The sequence below is a fragment of the Neodiprion virginianus genome, chromosome 3 (assembly GCF_021901495.1).
Source record: "Neodiprion virginianus isolate iyNeoVirg1 chromosome 3, iyNeoVirg1.1, whole genome shotgun sequence".
Taxonomy (NCBI): domain Eukaryota; kingdom Metazoa; phylum Arthropoda; class Insecta; order Hymenoptera; family Diprionidae; genus Neodiprion; species Neodiprion virginianus.
In genome coordinates this window covers 35499797-35520482 of record NC_060879.1, presented here as the reverse complement: position 1 = coordinate 35520482, position 20686 = coordinate 35499797, and the positions used below count along the sequence as shown (strand labels likewise).

The window sequence follows — 20686 nt, the reverse complement described above, 5'->3', positions numbered from 1 at the left end:
TATGCAACCGCTAAGCACAATTCGAGAGCTGGAGTTTAGTATCGATTATAAAAATGGCCGCCGGCCGTGGGCAGGGCTGTCAAAATTGAATGTGCAGGTTGTTGACTGGTGAAAATTTGTTATAAATAACCTGACATAAGAATTTAATTATGAATTAATTGCACCAGAGTGATTTGTAGTTACCTCAAATGTCACTGTTCAGGACAGTCTGCGTTTTTCACTAGTAATTTTAGTGTTGGAAACGATTTTGCGCGAATGTTTGAGGTTATATGCCGCTGTTTGGAATTCTTCTGTTCTCCCCGGTGTTAAAACAATGGGTCTTTTAACGGATCCCAGAGCTGGGAATGGAGCAGTTATAAAATTTGTTATGAAATGGGAAAAGTTGTTATGCTTGACGCTGTACGTTACAGGCGTAATATGGTTTGTGTCCCTGGCATATCCTGATTTCAATGACAGTAAGTATATTTTATCGTACTAAACCATTTGATTTTCAAAAATGTTGTAGTATCCAGTTTCACTTGAAATTAATTTATAGATACCTATTTTTCTGAAAATGCTCTCTTACCTGGATTGGTTACCAATGAATTTAATGAAGATGGCGGAGCGAAACGATTTCACGATGAACTCCTCGCTGAGATGAAGAAATATCCGGACGACATGCCCTACCCTTGGCTATCAGCAAAATTCCGTCAACTCAATTTAGATGTTTATACTCATAACTTTACGCTCAACTATCCACTCTCTCAACAGAAGGTATGAATTTTGTCAGAAACATGATCCAAAAGATGACTCGTTATTAACTTGTGAGATCTTCTGTAGTAACTAATTTCCAATTTTCATTTCCATGCTGATTTTAGACACTGACTCGAAGTGCGATTTTCAATATTTATGAACGAATAAAAAACTTTTATTGACTATAAAGAAATGAATGAAATCTTACTCTAGCATTCTATAAATAGAATTTCAATTTTCAGAAACACAGTTACTAGAAAAATTATTTACCAAACGACTGCACTTAATTTCTCAAATCTGAAACTCATGAGTAGAGTTACTTAGTGCCATTTTGATAAGTAATGCAACTTTTGGTTCCTTTGAAACTTAGGTGCAAAATTATTCAAAATTCACTATCACCGCTCATCCTGCATGACAATTTTATTCTTTACAGTTTACTGGACAGAATGTGTATAGCATATTGAGAGCTCCGCGAAGTGCCAGTACCGAAGCAATAATATTAAGTGTACCATACCGATCTGCAAGCAGCATTCATCTGACCACTGCACCATCGATAGCTCTATTACTTGCATTTGCTAAATTCTGCCGGAGTAAGTGCCCTCATTTAGCTCTAACATTAACTTACGCCATATTTACAATTATTGCAATTTTCAGAACAGAATTATTGGGCAAAGGATATCATTTTTGTTGTGACTGAGCACGAGCAGTTAGGAATGCAAGCTTGGCTGGAGGCGTATCATCGCTGTACTTGTGGGCAGGATGGGGTATTGATTGCAGGCGACTTGGTAGGAAGAGCTGGGTCTATTCAAGCTGCCATAAATCTGGAAATGCACTCCTTCAAAATTGGATCCATTGACATCAAGGTGATTGAAGCTGAAACCCTGTGTCTGAGGAGTTCATTAACCACTTACTACTACTTAGCCAGTTCGATTATGCAAAAATACACAATCAATTTTTTTGTACAGGTGGAAGGTTTAAATGGACAACTTCCAAATTTAGATCTTGTTAATCTGGCAAACAAAATGTGTGCCAAAGAAGGGATCCGGAGAACATTTCAACGCAGAGCAGACAGTAATCCAAAAGACAAAATACGAAAATGGTGGTACCAATTTGTTACCATGATGTCGATGGTGTCTACGCAAGCAACTGGTGTGCCAACTGGAAATCACGGTGTTTTTCACAGGTATTGTTTGGAATGTGGATAATATTAGCAGAGCCACCTCAGAGAGTTTGATGACGAATAATAGCATAATTAGGTCTAATATTAAAAATAACGGTGCTCGACTTGTTTCGAGACCAAACTTTCTTGTGAGAAGGTTGTGCTCTTAGCTCTCCTTTTTGATTTTTGCCAAAATATTTACCAAAAAAGTTCTGAAATCAATTATTTCACATGCTACATCAATGTTGTTTTGCAAAATAAAGCTATGGCGATCAATCCCAATTTGATCCGACTACACGTTCAACAGATACAGCCAAAAACTTCGAAGAGTTCTCAGTTTTTTGAGTTGTCAATATCAAGTTTGTAGAAAATGGTGAAGAAATGAGAAACAAATTGTTGGGGTATGAACACATCTTATTCAAAGAATAGTTCAGTAACCCTTAATTTGGATCCGAAAACATCTAAAGTGCTCCTTATGATGTTATACCTCATGGTCAATTTTTGTGACACAGGCCTACTTGTGTTGCACACGTTTAATTACAAGTATTATAATTCTGTTGCTGCAATCATTTTTTTTTGTATTGAAAGTCAAGTCATTCAATTAAGTCAGTAAGTTAAGAATCATGAAAAATGAAAATATCAAATATTTTCTCAAGTTGATTTTAATTTGTTTTACAAGAAAAAAATTAACCATTATTTTTCTGTTCAAGGTTTGGTATTGAAGCCATTACATTGGAAGGTTTTGCCAAATCCGGGTCTGGGACGGAATCTACTATTTACAACATAGGACGGGTTGTTGAAAGTCTTATTCGTTCGCTCAATAATTTATTAGAACGATTCCATCAATCATTCTTTTTTTATCTGTTACCGTCGACAGATAGGTATATTTCTATTGGTAAGTTAATAACACAAAAATTTATTTTTGGCCACAGTGGTCGGACCAATCCTGCCGAATTTGGCCAAATATGGAAATTTGAACTGAAAGTGTGTAATTTGTGTAGACTATATTGTTCTACTTTTCCTCTCAGGATTATATATGCCACCATTAGCTCTAATTATTGCTGGGCTTTTCATAAAAGCATTTTCTGTGTGGCTTAAGTTACAAGAATCTACTGAAAAAAAAGATGGTGAAAGTGATGCAGTCAAACAAGCCAAGGTGAATTTTATCAACTTTCTCCACCACCCTTTTCTGTCCTCAAAATTCGCGAAGTTGTCATTAATTTTTATAATTTAATTTAGTCAGAGGAACTTGTACTGTCACACATCGCTTGGGAGGTACTTTGGACTCACATATTGGGGGTAGCGACATTGTCTGCCCCACGATTGTTTACCTATATAGGCATAAAATTTCATCTAGCGACCGAAAATTCAGTATCCCTAGGCCTCTTACTTCTCACAATCCTGATGTTTATTGGGACTCTCTGTTTTGAAAGGTAATCTGAGCAATTATCACAAGGTAATATATGAAATAAAATGCATCTGCAAACCAGAATCTAAAATATTGAACAGTATCAGATTGATTTCACTTCCATCAGCAACAAGAATTTTAATCTTTTTACAAGGAGCTTAAACTGTACAAGCATCATTTTTTCAGACATAGGACCTACGAAACTGCGTCCTTACTTTATGTGATAGCATTAATAGAATTGGCAACAATGCTTTTATGCATTTCAATGCACAACTTTTCCTTGGCATTAGTAGCTGCCGTTGTGTACGTTCCTGCAGCATTGACCGTCATACCAAAGAAGGGAAACGAATCCAGGTCAGGCATCACAAATTATACCTGTATGAATATTTCTGTTTTGTAATTATTACTAAAGTCTGCAGGAAATACGATACATAGAATTTTACATGGTCTGATAAGCTTGTTCTTTTTTCATTTCTGTTGTAAGATGACTTTTCTAATCTAATCACGCTGAAAAAAGTGGTGATAAAAGTACCGCTGATAAAACCATCCATTACTTACTTCTCGACAGAATTTCTAGACATTTCCTACCGTGCAATGCTAGATAACTAGTGCAGTGCATGCTTGTTCAAATGTTTCTTATTTGGAAACTTAGCTTGTTATGCTTATTTTTGTACAACTTTCAAATATTTTATTTACGAATACGCCACGAATTTTGTTTTGCTTACCCAGACATCTCATCAATAATTGGCTCTTAAATTATATACTAAACACGTTCTAGATAAGATAGATGCATACAAAACATCGTGCTGATAACTGTGAGGTTTGCACACAGTGGCATGGGTGATGAATCGCTGTTTTCATTTTAGTCAATCAATAATTTAAGAACAATTTTAGTGAAATAAACAGTGATGTTTGGATATTTTAGACGTAAGCACTTATTAAAAACCGAGCTATGCAGTACTTTATATATGATATTACAAATGAAAATTAATTACATGGAAAAAAGAAGGCCGCAAAACACTGATGTTGGGGAGTAAAGTGCTGCTTATTTAACGGTTTCAATTTTACCATTTATTCGTTTTTTCTTATATTTTAAATCGTGAATAAAACAATGCCCAAGTGATTTAGCTGAGAAATGAGTAAAACGTAAATATAATTTTCAGATTCCACAATTTACGTTGTATACCCTGGATACTGCTACATCCGCTTTGTCTAGCATGTACAGTAGTAGCGGTATATACGCATTTTACATTCCCGGACTACACAATCATTGCTTTTGCACTGAAATGGATCCAAGCATCAAAGCAAGCGATCGTATTTGGGATTATCGATTCCATGGTCTATGGGAATTGGCTGTACAGCGTAACGGTCTGCGTTTTACTTCCGACATGGCTTATATTCTGGATAGTAGTTACTTCTAAACCAATTTTGCGAATTTCTAAGTGAATGTATTACATGAAATGTAAAAATCAAAACGTGCACACGATAGTGAATAAATTTATGGAGGTAAACATATTCCGTTGAATAAAATTGAAATTTGCAATTCTTAAAGTATCTATAACTCCGGAATTGTTATCTACAATCACATATTTTTCTATGTGATTCATGAAGATTTATTCTGAGTCAATCACTGTTGCGGGTATGAATTATTGCTAACTTGTTTGAATTTACCGATTTGATGTGCCATTCGTTTGTCGGTGGACAAGTATTCAATATCATATTCAGAAATTGTACTGATCTCCTCAGATGTGCCATATAGATCATTTTCGTATTTTATGTAATCAAACGAAGTGAAACAAATGTGTTTTCCGTGGAAATGAATCAATTAATGATAATTTGTTGATGAATTTCGGGGAAAAACAACACGGGGATAGTGAAATTATTTTTATAATCAATTATAATTGATCATTATCAGCGAGTGAATAAAAATATTCGAGTACAATAAAGTTGAGGCTATTAGCAAGAAATCTCCCATCTATCTTTCAATGGAGCCACACAGCTGTTATCGAATGCTTATCGCCAATCTTTTGTTCTTGAGATATTGGAATTACGTGGGGGGGTTAAAAACAGGATATAGTACAAACAGACAGCTTCTCGTACAGACGTTCATCTACACTGATAACCCCTCTACTTGACTAGATAGCATTCACATTTTTTGAGCATGGTTTTCTCAGATCTTCTTAGTTCAGCAGTGCATTCTATTAAAACACGATTATGAGTTCAATGCGCACCGAAAAATTTGCAATTCTTCCCGATTAAAGTCGCCGTTATTAAAACAGGTAACGAACATGGTAGATGTAAAAATTAGCTGTAATGTATACAACGTTATACAGGGTAATGTGGGTAGGTCTATTCTTCAAACTGTGTAATTTGAACTTTTAAAGTTGAACTTCAATTGACGCGATAAGTGATGATAAATATCTAAGCGGACGCGTGCAGTTTCGATTAAGAAACAGAGTGTCAAGCGTATCTGTCCGATTAAGGCACATTTAATTGACCTTTGCCCGAATATAAGTGCTTTAATTTAGTTTTTTTACATAAACTGGAAGATAATAATGTACAAATTCTCAATGCCCCGAAAGATTATCGTTGTTCAGTACCAAGATACAACTGAAACTAGTATCATAGGTTTGGAGTCCAATCGAAATGTTTCAGAGCAGTGCGTGCGTCAAAAATCTGGAAAGAAGAAAATCACCATCACGGTCAGAAGAAACAGACAACAATCATGGTAAAAAATTACCGAAAGCTTCCAAATTTGAAAGTATATTTGCATTTATATAAAACCCCAACCCTTGCGAAAAGGCCGCAAAAAAATACGCACGCGTTTTAATCAACTAGTGCTGAAAATCCATAATGAAAACAACAGCATTAAGCACGTCGCTATATTCTCGAGTGATGTACAATCGCGAAAACGTGACGTACTGTTTACCGAAATTTTTTAAAATTTCATTCGTTAATAAAATCCTGACCCATATCAAATAAAACGCCTATGTACATCCACATCACGAAACTACTTGTTTGCTTTCATCTTGCACGTGACGTATGACCGTACGAATTGAAAAATAGCATTATGTACATGTGTGTTCAATTTATTTTAACATGTGTTAGCGCTATCGCTTTGCAATAAAAGTAAGACGAACTTGAGAAAATTCAATAACATGATACTTACGTTGCACTAATCGCAATTATATTTATGTGAATATAATCTCGAGTTATGTTCTCCTCCCATACGAGAGTGTATCTTCTTTGTACCTACATTGCATTAAAAACTGCATAATTTGCTTCAAACCGACCAGAGTGTTGTACAAGGTAATTATCTAGACGAAGATAAGATTATTCGTATATAAATTCTTTACAGCATGAAAAATGGTTTCTCCTACCGAACTTAAAGTTTTTACAAATATTTTATGTTGTTTTGAAGATTTCTTGTCATTTCCTATCTCTTTTCGACAAATGAAGCAAAAATTTTGAGAGATTCCGAGTAAACGTTACGCGAAAAATTATCTGAACTGCATTCCGGCACGCATGGAAATTATTATGTAGTAATTTTGCGGACTAAAAACTTTTCCAAATTGTTAATATTTTAAAAGCGGGAGACACATCTTGATTTACCCTGCGGTATTAAAGTACATGCAAATCATCATGTCAATAAATTTCTTCAAAGTCAAGATCGAACCACTTGCATATATATGCCCTGTGCGTGAACTGTAAGCCACGGATGCCAAAGTGAGTATCTAATAAGATTTCTTAGAAATTATAAATGCACATTTTTTTTAATTATCGTATCGTGAGTCTTGGAATGTGACGTTTATGCTGTAACTAATCACAACTGGTATTCTAATATCGCGTGACAGTAGCTTTGTTATTTCCATACGCAGTTCGTGTATGTCTACGTCAATAATATTGATGTTTCTAATAAACCTAGGCTCTCGACACAGTTTTTCTTTGAAATAAAATCAAAACGATGTCGTCAGTCCAGGTTTAAAGACATATTGTAAGTAAATTATATATATAATACTGGCCTGCACACTTCTTACGCGATACACAATAGAACTGGTGGATAAATCTTGCATGTTTAAGTATTTTGAGTAATTTATTGCGAATAAAGCCAAGATGACTTATACCAGCGTTGGAAGTAAATATAAGTAATGACATTCGTCTTATAGATACGATCTGTCATATGGCTGAGGAGTTGAATCAATTAAATTGTGCTACGATCAGTGATAATTGACCAGTCAAGAAGACTTTGTACCTATCTTAGCTTCTTATTAAATTCCACATTCATCCACGTCAGAGAATTTCGTGTTTACCAGAAAAAAAAAACTTACAGACAAACTGTTATATTATAGGAATTTAAATTCGTGCACTGATTTAATTGACAACGAAATGAGATTATAATATGAGATAATGAAGGAGTGTTTCACTGCGCGAAAAAAGTGACACGATGGTGACATATTTCATAATTACTTACATTTTATAGAGTGATTACGAGAGATTACTTGACAAATAATTTTATTTTAATTACGTGATTTGTTAGGATTTCCAAGATTTCATATGATTTCTTAATATTACTGTTGCAACTAATGCAGCTACGGCCAAGGGTGGAGGAGTAGAAACTGAATACACAAACTGAACTTAATTTGAGTGTATTCAAGGTGCCATGGAAATCGAACTATAAACAGAGTTGTGTGGAAGCAGAGTAACTAAAACACTCACATCACGACTGATCTAATTCCTCACCTCATTCTTACACCTCTATGACACACTCACACACATACATGCATACATTATACAAAGCATCATATTGCTTGTAACAATTACAAAGAGATTTCTGTTTTCTAAATGGATTCTCCATCTACCTTACTGAAAATATTCATTTGATAAATTATAAAATGTTATGGCAGAATGCAGCGTGTAATTTATTACGTGAATTATCTTGTAAATTCCATAGAACAAGTAAGAAATCAAAGAATAAATTACAAAAGTATGAATCATCAGCTATACCGGATTAAAAATCGTACATCAACTATATACTTGACTATATCATTTTTCAACTGATGGATATATATGGATATAATTGTTTCCTTCCTCACCTTGTCGTTCTTTTTGTAATAAAGTAAATTCGTCGATACAAATTAACTTTAATAATTTTAAATAATTTTATACAAAACATATTTAAATAAGAAATAAAATATGAGAGGAAAAATTTTTCCTTATACTTTCACGAATTTACTTTACTAAATGGATATACATATATATACACCTACCTATGATATCTGATAAGTCATTATTCATGACATATGATTATTATGATTTATCACATGAATACTTTCAGTAGTGTGATGACTAACGATGGTCACCACTGTAGAATTTTATTTTAACATTACTCATTTGACTGTGACTTTGGCGATTACGAAATGATTTCGAATATATTGACACCACATATCGTTGAGTGAAACACTCCGTGGACATAATACATCTGTTAAATAAACGAATCTCTTGAAGATTTATAAAAATAATATGTTGATCACTATAAATATTTTTGTTTCAGTGAGGAAGTTCAAGATGTTTACTTCTCACAAAGTGAAAAAAATGCAGAAACTTTCCACAACCAGGAATATCCACACTACACTTATATTTTATGTCAACGGAACAGAGGTATGTGATACCTGACATCTTGATCTGCAATTTACAAAAACTTAATTTGCCACGAAAGTTTTGGAAATAATTTATCACAAAATCATTGGTTTTTTCACAACTTTTTAGATAGAGGATAGAAGTGTCAATCCCGAGTGGACATTGTTGTACTATCTGCGAAATAAGCGTATCCTTTTTTCCTAAAACTGAGATAGATTGTTGCAACAAATCGTGCTATTCAACAATCCTTTCAGCAATGGCGATGTGTTCGTATGACCAAGTTAGAGTCAAGAATTTCCACAGTTGAAGAAATATTCCGGCGATTTTAAACTATATAATCCATTAGACTATTTGCAAAAACCTGAACAACGAACACAGTACGATTATGCGGCACGAAACTGGGCTGTGCCGAAGGTGGTTGCGGTGCCTGTACGGTCATGGTCTCAAGATACGACAACTCTGCACAAAAAATTGTGTATCCTTTAATAGAAATAGTCTATTGATAACTGTGAAGCATAGCGTCATATTGGGCAATTATTAGCTAATTTATTTAAACGGATCTCTGAATCATGCAACTTATATTTCTTATATTGATAACTCTTAGTCATCTTGCGGTAAATGCATGTCTAATGCCTGTATGCGCCATGCATGGCATGGCAGTAACTACAGTTGAAGGGATAGGAAGTGTTAAAACAAGGCTACATCCTGTTCAAGAACGTCTCGCCAAGGCTCATGGATCACAGTGTGGCTTCTGCACACCTGGCATTATAATGTCAATGTATGCCTTGTTGCGATCAATTCCAAAACCTACTATGGAAAATTTAGAGATAGCATTTCAAGGTAATGTGGTAAATGTTGGGTACTTTTCATATCGTATGAACATCGTTAAAACACAAATTTTTATCACGCAGACTAGAGAATGTTGAGAAACGATGTTTCTATGCGAGTGGTTATATACTTGATCTGCAAAACTAACATTCGCATCTAACTCAATATCACTGAAGTCGTTTTGTAATTATTTCAGGCAATTTGTGTAGATGCACAGGATACCGACCGATCATAGAAGGCTTCCGGACTTTTACAGAAGAGTGGGAACAATCCCAAATTCTATCAAACATGCAGAATAATGGAATGCTGAATAACAAAAAATCCTGCCAAATGGGAGATGCTTGCTGTAAAAAAAGCAATGCGCTGCCTCAATGTGCAAGAACTTGTCAAAACAAAGATGCATGCTGCAAAACAAATCCCACCTCTACACCTGATAAACTGTTTAATTCGACAGAATTCACACCTTATGACCCTTCACAAGAACTTATATTCCCGCCAAAGTTGAAGGTAGAAACAATTATGCAAGTCATTATTTTTTGTAATTGATAGGAAAAAAACATTCATTTCGTTTCAAATAACTAATTTCTATCCGTTATTTCTCATAAGTTTATGTGCATCTCATTCCATCTAATTTGCTTTTCGGCATTGGACTATTAATAGGTATCGGACGAACTTGATAAACAGTATTTGGTATTTAGAGGAAAGAATGTAACATGGTACCGACCAAATAAACTCGATGAATTGTTAGCTTTGAAAAAAAAATATCCAACTGCAAAAATTATCGTTGGAAATTCCGAAGTCGGTAAGTTAACTTGTCTCACACACAGCTTTTACTAAGATTTTATATGATATCTTGATTATCTTTAATGCATTTTGATTAAGGAGTCGAAGTCAAATTCAAGCATTGCGTGTATCCTGTACTGATACAACCAACGATGGTGCCTGAAATGAAGCGAATAATAGAAACGAGAAATATTTTGAAAGTGGGGGCAAGTGTAACTTTGATTGAATTAGAAGAAGCTCTTAAACATCAAATAAGCATAAAACCAAGTGAGTCAGGAATTTTACCAACTTTGGGTTATTGAAAATGTAATCATGGTGCATACGTATGAAGAGTTTGAACCTTCTTATAATTCACTACATATGATGTCGATATTTCTTTGCTAATGACGATGTGAGTTGTTCAGAATGTGTATATAGTGATTATTTTCGTGTACATTAATATGCAGTATTTTATAGCATTTCAGACGAGGATATTTAGTCAAATAGTAGCTATGCTGCATTGGTTTGCTGGAAAACAAATTCGCAATGTCGCAGTAAGTTCAGATAATTACTTCAGTTATACTCTGAATTTCACAAAACATCGGTAGAACCGGCAGTATTTTCTTTTTACAGGCTGTCGGTGGAAACATAATGACTGGAAGCCCAATATCTGACTTAAATCCTATATTTATGGCTGCTAATGTAACATTAACGTTGCGCAGTCTGGACCGAGGAGAAAGGGAAATTCCTATGGATCACACGTTTTGGGTTGGCTATCGTCGCAATGTTGTTTTACCAGATGAAATTTTAGTTTCCATTGGAATACCTTTTACAAAACAGGTACGATGAATCGTCATTATTTTAACGAATAGATATATCAGTAGTTTCATTTGTCATCACTCATGCGATTGTGAAATAACGATCGAGAGAGCATCAAAGTTAAGTAAAATTAGCAAAAGTATTCAGAAAAAACGTTTTATTTCAGTATCAGTATTTCGTTGCCTACAAACAAGCAAAACGACGCGACGATGACATTGCTATTGTCAATTCTGCAATAAATGTATCATTTAACCCAGGAACAATTGATGTTCAAAATGCTTTCTTAGCATATGGAGGCATGGCACCAACCACTACATTGGCCCGAAAAACCTGTGAAATTATGATAGGGAAGTACGTGGTACATTAAGGATAATTTGACGGAATAATACAACACACCTCTGCAAAGTACTCTATGTTCAATACAAATAACACAATATTTTTTAGAAAATGGGATGAACAACTACTAGACTCAGTGTTCGATTCGCTCATAACGGAATTGCCGTTGCCTGGAAACGTCCCTGGAGGTATGGTACAATATCGTCGTGCACTAACTTTAAGGTGCGTATGATCCAAAAATCTGTTGATGACAACACTCAATTTATACTTGGATATAACATACTAAGTGAAAAATGATACTGCTTTCAGTTTATTCTTCAAGGCTTTTCTCCAGATAACGAAGTACCTTAACATGGACTTAATTGGAGTAGAATCGCTACCCAAAGAGCTGAACAACGCTGCTGATGGTTTTCACTACAAACCTCCAATGAGCTCGCAGTACTTCCAAGTAGTATGTTGCTCTCCAATAATAATGACTTGAATTTACATGTTATAGTACTTCAAATCTACTCACAAGATGTGTGTAAATCTTCTTACTATTCATCATACTTGATTACAGGCTTCCAAAACTCAAGAACGCACTGATTTAGTTGGTAGGCCAATCATTCACGCCAGCGCATTTAAACAAGCTACAGGCGAAGCAATTTACTGTGACGACATGCCGAAATTTGTTGGAGAGTTATACCTAGCCTTAGTTATTTCTACACGAGCACATGCAAAAATAATCAAAATAGATGCTTCCACAGCTCTAGCTCTTGAAGGCGTTGAAGCATTTTTCAGTGCAAAAGATGTACCGGATGACAGAAGATGGGTTGGTCCTATTTTCCACGATGAGGAATTGTTCATATCGGAAAAGGTAATATAACATTATTAAATGTTTATTCACAAAAACTGGTTAAGTAACACAAAAAATTATAGGAAGAAAGAACAAAGAATCATTCTCACTAAGTGTCCATAATTAACATGTTGTTCAATGTTAGGTAACTAGTCAGGGGCAACTGATTGGTGCAATTGTTGCTGTTGATCAAGCTACAGCGCAAAAAGGTGCACGAATGGTCCAAATTGAATACGAAGATCTCCATCCAATTATTGTAACAATTGAGGTAAAGAAAATAAAATATCGATTGTCCTTCTACCGGACTTCTGAATCATGTAATCTAGTTTTTACTAAACAGGATGCTATCAAGGAGAAGTCGTTCATCTCAGATACTCCAAAACGGATTGTGAAAGGAGATCCAGCAAAAGTATTTGCAGAAGTGGACCATGTCCTAGAGGGAGAAGTTCGAATGGGTGGACAAGAACATTTTTATCTGGAGACACATGCTTCTATTGCTGTACCTCACGAAGAGGATGAGATCGAAGTTTTTTGTTCATCACAACATCCATCGGAAATTCAAAAACTTGTAGCGCACGTTCTCCACGTCCCCATCAATAGAGTAACTGCTCGTGTTAAACGCATGGGTGGTGGCTTTGGAGGGAAGGAATCTCGTGGAATGTTAGTTGCGTTACCAGTTGCTCTAGCTGCGCACAGGTTTGTCGTTTTGTAGTATGGATTGATTGACATTGTATGTAACTAAGAATGATTTCATAAATCACTAAATCTGATTAGGTTGCAAAGGCCGGTACGTTGTATGCTTGACAGAGATGAAGATATGATGATCAGTGGTACTCGACATCCATTTTATTATAAATGGAAAATTGGCTTTAATAGTGATGGATTGATAAAAGTTGCACAAGTATACATTTATAACAATGCAGGGTATTCAGCCGATTTATCATCCTCGGTAAGTTGAAAATTTAAGTAAAATCAAGTAGCTGCAAATTGTTAGCATAAAATCTTTCGTCGTATAATCAATAAATATGCTTTCATTTCACTGGTTTTCTGCATATGGTAAGATCTATGACGTAATAACACTATTCATGATATATAGATACTTGAACGTGCACTGTTCCATTTCGAAAATGCCTATAGAATCCCATCGGTAGATCTATATGGTTACATGTGCAAAACTAATTTACCCTCCAATACGGCTTTTCGAGGCTTTGGAGGTCCGCAAGGTATGTTTGTGGCGGAGAACATGATACGTCAAGTAGCTGATTTCCTCAAAATGGATACTGTAAAGGTAATTTTCGTAGCATTCTCATTGATAGGGCTCTGCCTGATTGAATTACTTGTAGCATATTTCATACGATTTATCGAGAACAGTTCATGTTTTGAAAATTACCATGGATAATTGCTTATATTTCACAACAGATATCTGAGTTGAATCTGTACAAAGAAGGAAATTTGACACACTATAATCAACAACTCAATCACTGCACAATTGAGCGATGCTGGCACCAATGTCTTGAAACTTCTGATTACACGAATAGAGCTGCTGCAGTTGAAAATTATAACAAGTAAGAAATTAGTTTTACATACTACATATTGGCACCATCAAGTAACACAACGTCAACCACTCGTAGTAGCTAGTATCACAATAAATTGACTACTTTGATGTCATGTAAATTTTCCGTATATAGACAAAACAGGTATAAAAAAAGAGGAATTGCGGTAGTGCCAACGAAATTCGGGATTGCCTTTACAACTGCATTCCTCAATCAGGGTGGTGCATTGGTTCATGTATACACAGATGGCTCTGTACTAGTGAGCCACGGTGGTACCGAGATGGGACAGGGTTTACATACCAAAATGATCCAAGTACGTATCAAGAACGAGACTAAGTTACATTTTTCTACTCATAGACGATTCTACAACTGGAATTTACTTTCAGGTTGCAAGCAGAGTACTCAAAGTAAATCCAGAAAAAATACATATAACAGAAACGGCGACTGATAAAGTACCAAATACATCTGCTACTGCAGCCAGTGCAGGATCTGATCTCAATGGAATGGCTGTCATGGTAAATACAATAACAAATTAGTTATCATCGACAGTAGTATCTTAAAGAAATTTGCTGCTAAGAAGTAGTCCATTATAAATAATTTCCTGTGCGTTTCTGGCCACATTTCAGAATGCATGCACACAAATCGTTGACCGATTAAAACCCATTATGAGTGCAAACCCAGGAGGTACTTGGGAAGACTGGATAAATATGGCTTATATGCAAAGGATCAGTCTCTCAGCGACTGGATTTTATGCCACTCCGGATGTTGGATATTCTTTTGAAACAAATTCAGGAAACCCGTTTAATTACTTCACATATGGAACAGCATGTAGCGAAGTTGAAATTGATTGCCTAACGGGAGACCATCAGGTGCTCGCACGTGTTTGATACTAGGCGTAAAACAATTTATTATGTTAACTGATTACGTGTAAGTTTGCTAATAGAAAAATCTTTCAGGTTTTGCGGACAGATATCGTAATGGATTTAGGTGAGAGTTTAAATCCTGCCATAGATGTCGGCCAAGTTGAGGGTGGTTTCATCCAGGGGTATGGATTGTTTACTCTGGAAGAGTTGATCTATTCACCAGCTGGAATACTATACAGTCGTGGCCCTGGAGCCTACAAAATACCCGGCTTTACAGACATTCCTGTAGAATTCAATGTTTCTCTTCTAAAAGGGGCACCAAATCCCAGGGCGGTTTATTCTTCAAAGGTGAGACATAATAAGAACAGAAACATTTTGCCTATGGGTGACTCATAAAAAGGCTACATTTAACAGACTCTGTTCTTGAAATTCTAGGCTGTTGGTGAACCCCCGTTGTTCCTTGCTTCCTCAGTTTTCTTTGCTATTAAAAATGCAATAGAAAGTGCACGCCGAGATGCTAATGTTACAGGTTACTTTAGACTTGACTCTCCAGCTACTGCGGCTCGTATCCGTACAGCATGTGTTGATCATCTAACTCAGAAGGTAAGAACTTGTATGATGTAAGATAAAGGTATGCGATTTTACGAAAATTATTCTCATTTCATGTACCTAAAGCTGGAGAATCTTGACAGAAATAACCCATGGAACGTTCCGCCCTAAATAAAAATTTGGACCACAATACTCACAACATGATCGTCAGTTTTGAATTTCGTCAAGTATGGTGGTGAATAAATTTTCATGAAGCTTCCTTAAGTATAATTCCATTTTTTCATATTTCTACACTTTTTATAGAACTTTTTAAATAGATAAAATTTTATTTTACAACTTTGTGTCAAATAATGTATATAAATGTTACCAAGTCGTACATATCAAAGGAAAAACATCCTTGGAAACAACAATGTGCTAAAAAGGACTGGTTGGTATTTGTCCTATGGCAGCAATACGAATAAGGTAATGAAAAATAGAAAAAATTCACGAGTTATATAAGTTCAAATTCTGTTCTTGTATTGAACGTAGTTGCTAAGAATAATGTTGTGATGTTACATACATGACTGATATTTAATATCAATCTGAAAAGCCAATAAATTACATTTTTTTCCACTGGGAATGATACAAGGAAATCAGTTTGATGTAAAAAATATTATAAATTATGCGTATAACAAAGTATATAATATTTACGTATAATAAACGAAGCAGTATACATTGTTTCACATGTACAGCTACTAATTTAATCAATAATTGTTTAAGTGATTAGTTCTAGACTTTCTAATTTGGCTGATGACGGGTCATGGGTTATTAGCTAGATATTAACAGAAAACGAATGAAAATGAGAAAGTAGACGTCCATGACTATCACTAACATTCAACAATCCAATACGCATATTTGACTTTACTGAACATACATAGAGGAATTTCAAGTAATGCGAAGATATATTTCACAATAGGCTGACTCACATTGAAATGAACCGTAAATAGTTAAAAAAGGGATTTGGGTTCCGATTCCACTGTATCACAGCTGGCGGACGCACACATGCAGGTCTGCATCTTGATGAAATTAATTATGCCGTTCGTAGACGAATCTTCAGTCTGGATAGCGCCATTGTGATACAGCATTGCAAGGATTTTCAGTGCTAGCTGTTTACCCAACTCCACACTACACAATCAATTAAATGCTTAAAAGCTGTGAGCTTTAATAAACGCAATCAACCCATTTGTCGAAGAATCATGGCTGGTAATCGTGTTGTTGTTTTTAAGCTCAGGCTCTATAGCTTTAGCCAACTGCTTTCCCAATTCCACACTGTATACAAGACAGAATTTAAAAAAAAATGTATACATACTCCTTATCTGATTTGTTAAATTTACAACCATTTTGTATTGTGTTTGTAATTTGATAAGAACTCACTATCATCAAAAAGATAATGCACAATAACAATATAACAACAAAGTGAAGTCCAAATAGACTCCTTCCTAGCCGGACCAAATCACTCTTTTCTTTGAAATTCAATAAATAAGTGCCAATGCTCTAAAATTGATCTATCTCACATATTTGATATTTGGCATTACTTTACTTCCAATGGAAAATAGTTCAATAACAATTCGAAAACGATTGTACTCACCCCCACTGATCGTATGAATTAATGTCCCAAATGACTCCTTGTACGAAGACTTTATGTTCGTACATTGCTGAAATATATCAATAAGGTTGAGTGATTATACATCTCGGTGGTTAAAACTGAATTAATAATTATACACTATTATTCAACTAACCAATGAGTGCTCCCAAAGTAAAGGGAGTAACTCCCTTAACCACAATGCTGTTTGTAGGTCGGTTTCCTTGGAAGACTTTGTGCGGTAGTATAGCACTCAATTCCCCTGGACTCAAACCAGCCTTTTGCAGTTCTTCTTTAGCCTCAGACTCGGTCTTGCCCTTCATTAACGCTTCAGTTTGAGCTAAAAAGTTAGCTAGCAAAAGTTTGTGATGCGTAGTTCCTTGGACCTGAAATATAGAAAAATTTAATTCATTATTTACTCAAGACGTATATTGTTTGAACCAGGTATTAAAGATTGCCTACACTTGTTTCACTGATGAAGTACACGTTTCCTAAAAAGTTTATTTGCAAATCCATACGTTTACTTGAGTAAGCTTTTACAACAGTAGAACATACGAACACTATACAAAGACCTTTGCACTATTCTAACTGTAAAAAACACTTGCAATGTTTTACCTTGTTATGTGAGATAGCAGGAGCTATAAAATCTGCTGGCACGAGACGTGTGCCCTGATGAATTAGTTGATAAAATGCGTGCTGTCCATTTGTTCCAGGTTCTCCCCATACAATCGGACCTTAGTAAAATGAAATTGACGTATATTCGGAACATATTGTCATTCTGACGGATAACACTCACATGTAATAATTATATCCACGTTTCAAAAAATATTTTTACCTGTAGTATAATCTACTGTTTTACCAGATCGAGTGACATACTTTCCATTACTTTCCATGTCACCTTGTTGGAAGTATGTAGCAAATCTATGCAGATACTGATCATATGGTAGTAGCGCATGAGTTTCTGCCCCATAGAAGTTGTGATACCAAACACCGAGTAAAGCAAGAATTACTGGTGCCTGGAATATTAAAGTTGGCAAATTATATGGTACGATAAAACATTAATTGATTTCCATCACCTAAATGAATTGCAAATTAGAAAGGTGAGATAAAGTAACTAAGGTGTTAATATAAGTTGGAATAAATACTTTTCATTACTTTGAAATACTAGCTTTTGATAGATTACTAGCTTTTCAGTTCTTACATTTTTTTCTAATGGAGCTGAGCAAAAGTGTTGATCCATGAAGTGAGCGCCACTCAAAAGCTTTTCAAAGTTTTCAAAGCCTATAGCTAGTGATATGGAAAGACCAATAGCAGACCATAGTGAATAGCGACCTCCGACCCAGTCCCAGAATCCAAACATATTCTTTTCGTCAATGCCGAACTCTTTAACCTTTTGTGTATTTGTGGACAGAGCTACAAAGTGTGAAGCCACGGCTGCTTCCTGTATGAAAAGAAAATGTATTATCAATAGATAATTAATGATACTTTATTAGATATTACAGCTATCTCATCAAACCCAAGAATTCTAACGTACACTCTTTAAATGTTCCAAAATCCAAAGTTTAGCCGATGTCGCATTGGTTATGGTTTCTTGTGTCGTAAAGGTTTTTGAGGCAATTATGAATAAACTGGTCTCAGGATTAATTTTCTTCAAAGTTTCTGCAATGTGAGTTCCATCTATATTGCTCACGAAGTGAACTCTGGGGCCAATATGATATGGCTTCAAAGCTTCTGTCACCATCAAGGGACCCTAAGTAATATTTATTAATTATTTCAATAGATACTAACACTTATTAGTTTGACACTTCGTATTTTAGTTTTAGTTTTTTTTTTTATAATATACATGTATTACAATGTTAATGAATATTATTGAATCAGTTTTACCAGGTCTGAACCTCCAATTCCAATGTTTACAACATCCTCAATGGGTTTTCCTGTAAATCCAGTCCATTTTTTTGTAATGACCTGCAACGATACGGGAAAAATTTAATTTTTTTTACTGTACAGCGAACTGAAATACAGGCCAGTATATGTACCAGAAAAAAAAATTTCTCACCTGTTCAGTAAACTCCTTCATGTGACTTAAAACCCCGTTCACATCAGGCATTACATCTTTGCCATCAACAAGAATTGGAGTATTCAATCTATTTCGTAGGGCAATATGCAAAACTGCTCGATTTTCAGTAAAGTTGATCTTTTGTCCGGAAAACATGGCATTTCTTGCTGCTTCTACTTTACGGGCACGTGCCTATTTTATATCAACAAGAATTTGAAATCAGGTTAGCACTGATTAGGATATACTAAAATCGAAACAGTGATATAAGCTTCTCTTCAACCACTTTGTGTCAAGTCTTCATTACATAATCTATGTAATTTTCAATGAATATCAATCTGTGTGTTATTTATTTTTATCAATAAGATTATCTGAATGATACAAAAACATTTTACATGTAATTATATTAATGGACATTGGATTTTTTTAGTTTCGTATCGCCTATCATCAAAACTTTATTAACTATATGTAAGATCACATCACCCTGAAACTTTATCACAAAGCATCAAACGCGAATGACTCAAAACAAGTCAAAGTATAATGTTAATAACACCATGATGAGTAATAACCTTTTTTTTTAGCATCAAGATATATTTCATATAATATGAGTATAATATTAATCTTGCTCAAATTCAGACCATATATAATACGAATTGATAAACGAAGCGTCTTTTGCTATACAAGAGCAGATAAGGGATATTTTTGAAACAAAAATTTTTAACGTCGGGCAAAATCCTTCAACATCCCTCACATTATTAAGTTGCAAAAGATGTTCGAAACCATTTTAATACATGCCCAAGATTCATCGCCTCTTTTTATTTGCCGATACATACCAGTTGAAAGAGTAGAGAAAGAACTTCATCATTAATACGATTTTTGGAATAGTCAAGTAAAATTGGTCCATCCTCTGGTGTTTGGATTTGAAGGCTGAAATTATGTACAACAGTGTAAAAAAAAGTGCACAGTGAACGTGGATAGTATAAACATCACCAGTTCAACAATGTGATGTTTAATCTGCACGTATAACCAACAAATTACGTGATATGTAGAAGAAACAATCAATCTTGAATCAATGTCCGTGAGAAATACTGATTCAAACCAAATTAAAAACCGCCGAGCTCAATGTTCGGAATGAAGGTCGCCACAAGGTCAAATGTAGAATACGTGACACTACCCACCTGTATTTTTCAAATCGACTAGGATCAGCTTTGAATAATTCGTATATATTGATTTTGCTCCCCTGGCTGTCGTACAACTGCTGTAATTGTAACCACGTGGGTTCTTCCCTCAAATTTAGTTTGGGTTCCATTTTATAACCAAACAAAATGTCACTGCACTTTATTTGACCTCTGACGCGCTACCAACGACCAGCCAACTCGGTTGCTCCCTTCGAACTCTTCGGATCTTGTCCGCGCTTTACGTGCTAACGTGACCTGCCCTTCACCTTATGCCTATCAGGATTGGTCAGGTGTTGCGTCACGCTGCGCACGCGCTCACAGGACTTTTTCGCCGGTCGAGATCCACAGACCAT

The 20686-nt window shown here is 35.3% G+C and overlaps 3 protein-coding genes and 1 long non-coding RNA gene across 9 annotated transcripts; 2 read left to right on the top strand and 2 right to left on the bottom strand.

The window, feature by feature from the left end:
* The first annotated feature begins 44 nt into the window (after positions 1-44).
* Positions 45-4835, top strand: LOC124301394 (glycosylphosphatidylinositol anchor attachment 1 protein). Of its 2 annotated transcripts, none has more exons than XM_046756363.1 (10): positions 45-455; positions 536-753; positions 1166-1322; positions 1387-1595; positions 1698-1915; positions 2602-2786; positions 2920-3047; positions 3131-3324; positions 3486-3676; positions 4463-4662. In XM_046756363.1, the coding sequence occupies exons 1-10, from the start codon at positions 314-316 to the stop codon at positions 4513-4515; spliced, it is 1695 nt and encodes a 564-aa protein (XP_046612319.1). In that variant the 5' UTR covers positions 45-313; the 3' UTR covers positions 4516-4662. The 2 variants fall into 2 exon arrangements, with proteins under 2 accessions (XP_046612319.1, XP_046612318.1); XM_046756362.1 differs by having other exon boundaries at positions 46-455; positions 3486-3653; positions 4463-4835.
* LOC124301397 (uncharacterized) lies at positions 3493-6588 on the bottom strand. Its single transcript, XR_006907468.1, has 3 exons — positions 6469-6588; positions 5384-5975; positions 3493-3674 (listed from the first exon to the last, which is right to left on the bottom strand). It is a non-coding gene; the product is annotated as an uncharacterized LOC124301397 (long non-coding RNA).
* On the top strand, positions 5462-17435 carry LOC124301393 (xanthine dehydrogenase). 5 transcript variants are annotated; one of them, XM_046756359.1, is made up of 25 exons: positions 5462-5578; positions 8851-8957; positions 9066-9123; positions 9315-9411; positions 9541-9776; positions 9961-10271; positions 10425-10566; positions 10647-10814; positions 11004-11080; positions 11160-11366; positions 11512-11696; positions 11790-11903; positions 11991-12132; positions 12241-12537; positions 12662-12784; positions 12857-13212; positions 13291-13465; positions 13613-13804; positions 13936-14081; positions 14205-14382; positions 14456-14584; positions 14696-14938; positions 15026-15280; positions 15368-15535; positions 15608-17435. In XM_046756359.1, the coding sequence occupies exons 2-25, from the start codon at positions 8865-8867 to the stop codon at positions 15650-15652; spliced, it is 4137 nt and encodes a 1378-aa protein (XP_046612315.1). In that variant the 5' UTR covers positions 5462-5578; positions 8851-8864; the 3' UTR covers positions 15653-17435. The 5 variants fall into 5 exon arrangements, with proteins under 5 accessions (XP_046612315.1, XP_046612313.1, XP_046612316.1 ...); XM_046756357.1 differs by lacking the exon at positions 5462-5578 and adding an exon at positions 5905-6027; XM_046756360.1 differs by lacking the exon at positions 5462-5578 and adding an exon at positions 6471-6608.
* On the bottom strand, positions 15977-20591 carry LOC124301396 (glucose-6-phosphate isomerase). Its single transcript, XM_046756364.1, has 11 exons — positions 20334-20591; positions 19989-20082; positions 19159-19350; positions 18987-19067; positions 18637-18852; positions 18304-18543; positions 17938-18118; positions 17718-17836; positions 17260-17488; positions 17109-17175; positions 15977-16789 (listed from the first exon to the last, which is right to left on the bottom strand). Exons 1-11 carry the CDS (start codon positions 20462-20464, stop codon positions 16666-16668), a joined length of 1674 nt encoding a protein of 557 aa, XP_046612320.1. The 5' UTR covers positions 20465-20591; the 3' UTR covers positions 15977-16665.
* Between the last annotated feature and the right edge of the window lie 95 nt (positions 20592-20686).

Bases quoted from the DNA above. Each gene is read 5' to 3' on its own strand.
- LOC124301396 (XM_046756364.1), bottom strand. From the start codon at position 20,464: ATGGAACCCAAACTAAATTTGAGGGAAGAACCCACGTGGTTACAATTA. The intron at 20,083-20,333 runs GTGGGTAGTGTC...ACATAATTTCAG, and splicing joins AGTCGATTTGAAAAATACAG to CCTTCAAATCCAAACACCAG. The intron at 18,544-18,636 runs GTACGTTAGAAT...CTTTTCATACAG, and splicing joins TTTTGGAACATTTAAAGAGT to GAAGCAGCCGTGGCTTCACA.
- LOC124301394 (XM_046756362.1), top strand. From the start codon at position 314: ATGGGTCTTTTAACGGATCCCAGAGCTGGGAATGGAGCAGTTATAAAA. The intron at 456-535 runs GTAAGTATATTT...ATTAATTTATAG, and splicing joins ATATCCTGATTTCAATGACA to ATACCTATTTTTCTGAAAAT. The intron at 754-1,165 runs GTATGAATTTTG...TATTCTTTACAG, and splicing joins ATCCACTCTCTCAACAGAAG to TTTACTGGACAGAATGTGTA.
- LOC124301393 (XM_046756357.1), top strand. From the start codon at position 5,946: ATGTTTCAGAGCAGTGCGTGCGTCAAAAATCTGGAAAGAAGAAAATCA. The intron at 11,367-11,511 runs GTACGATGAATC...GTTTTATTTCAG, and splicing joins GAATACCTTTTACAAAACAG to TATCAGTATTTCGTTGCCTA. The intron at 14,082-14,204 runs GTAAGAAATTAG...TTCCGTATATAG, and splicing joins GCAGTTGAAAATTATAACAA to ACAAAACAGGTATAAAAAAA.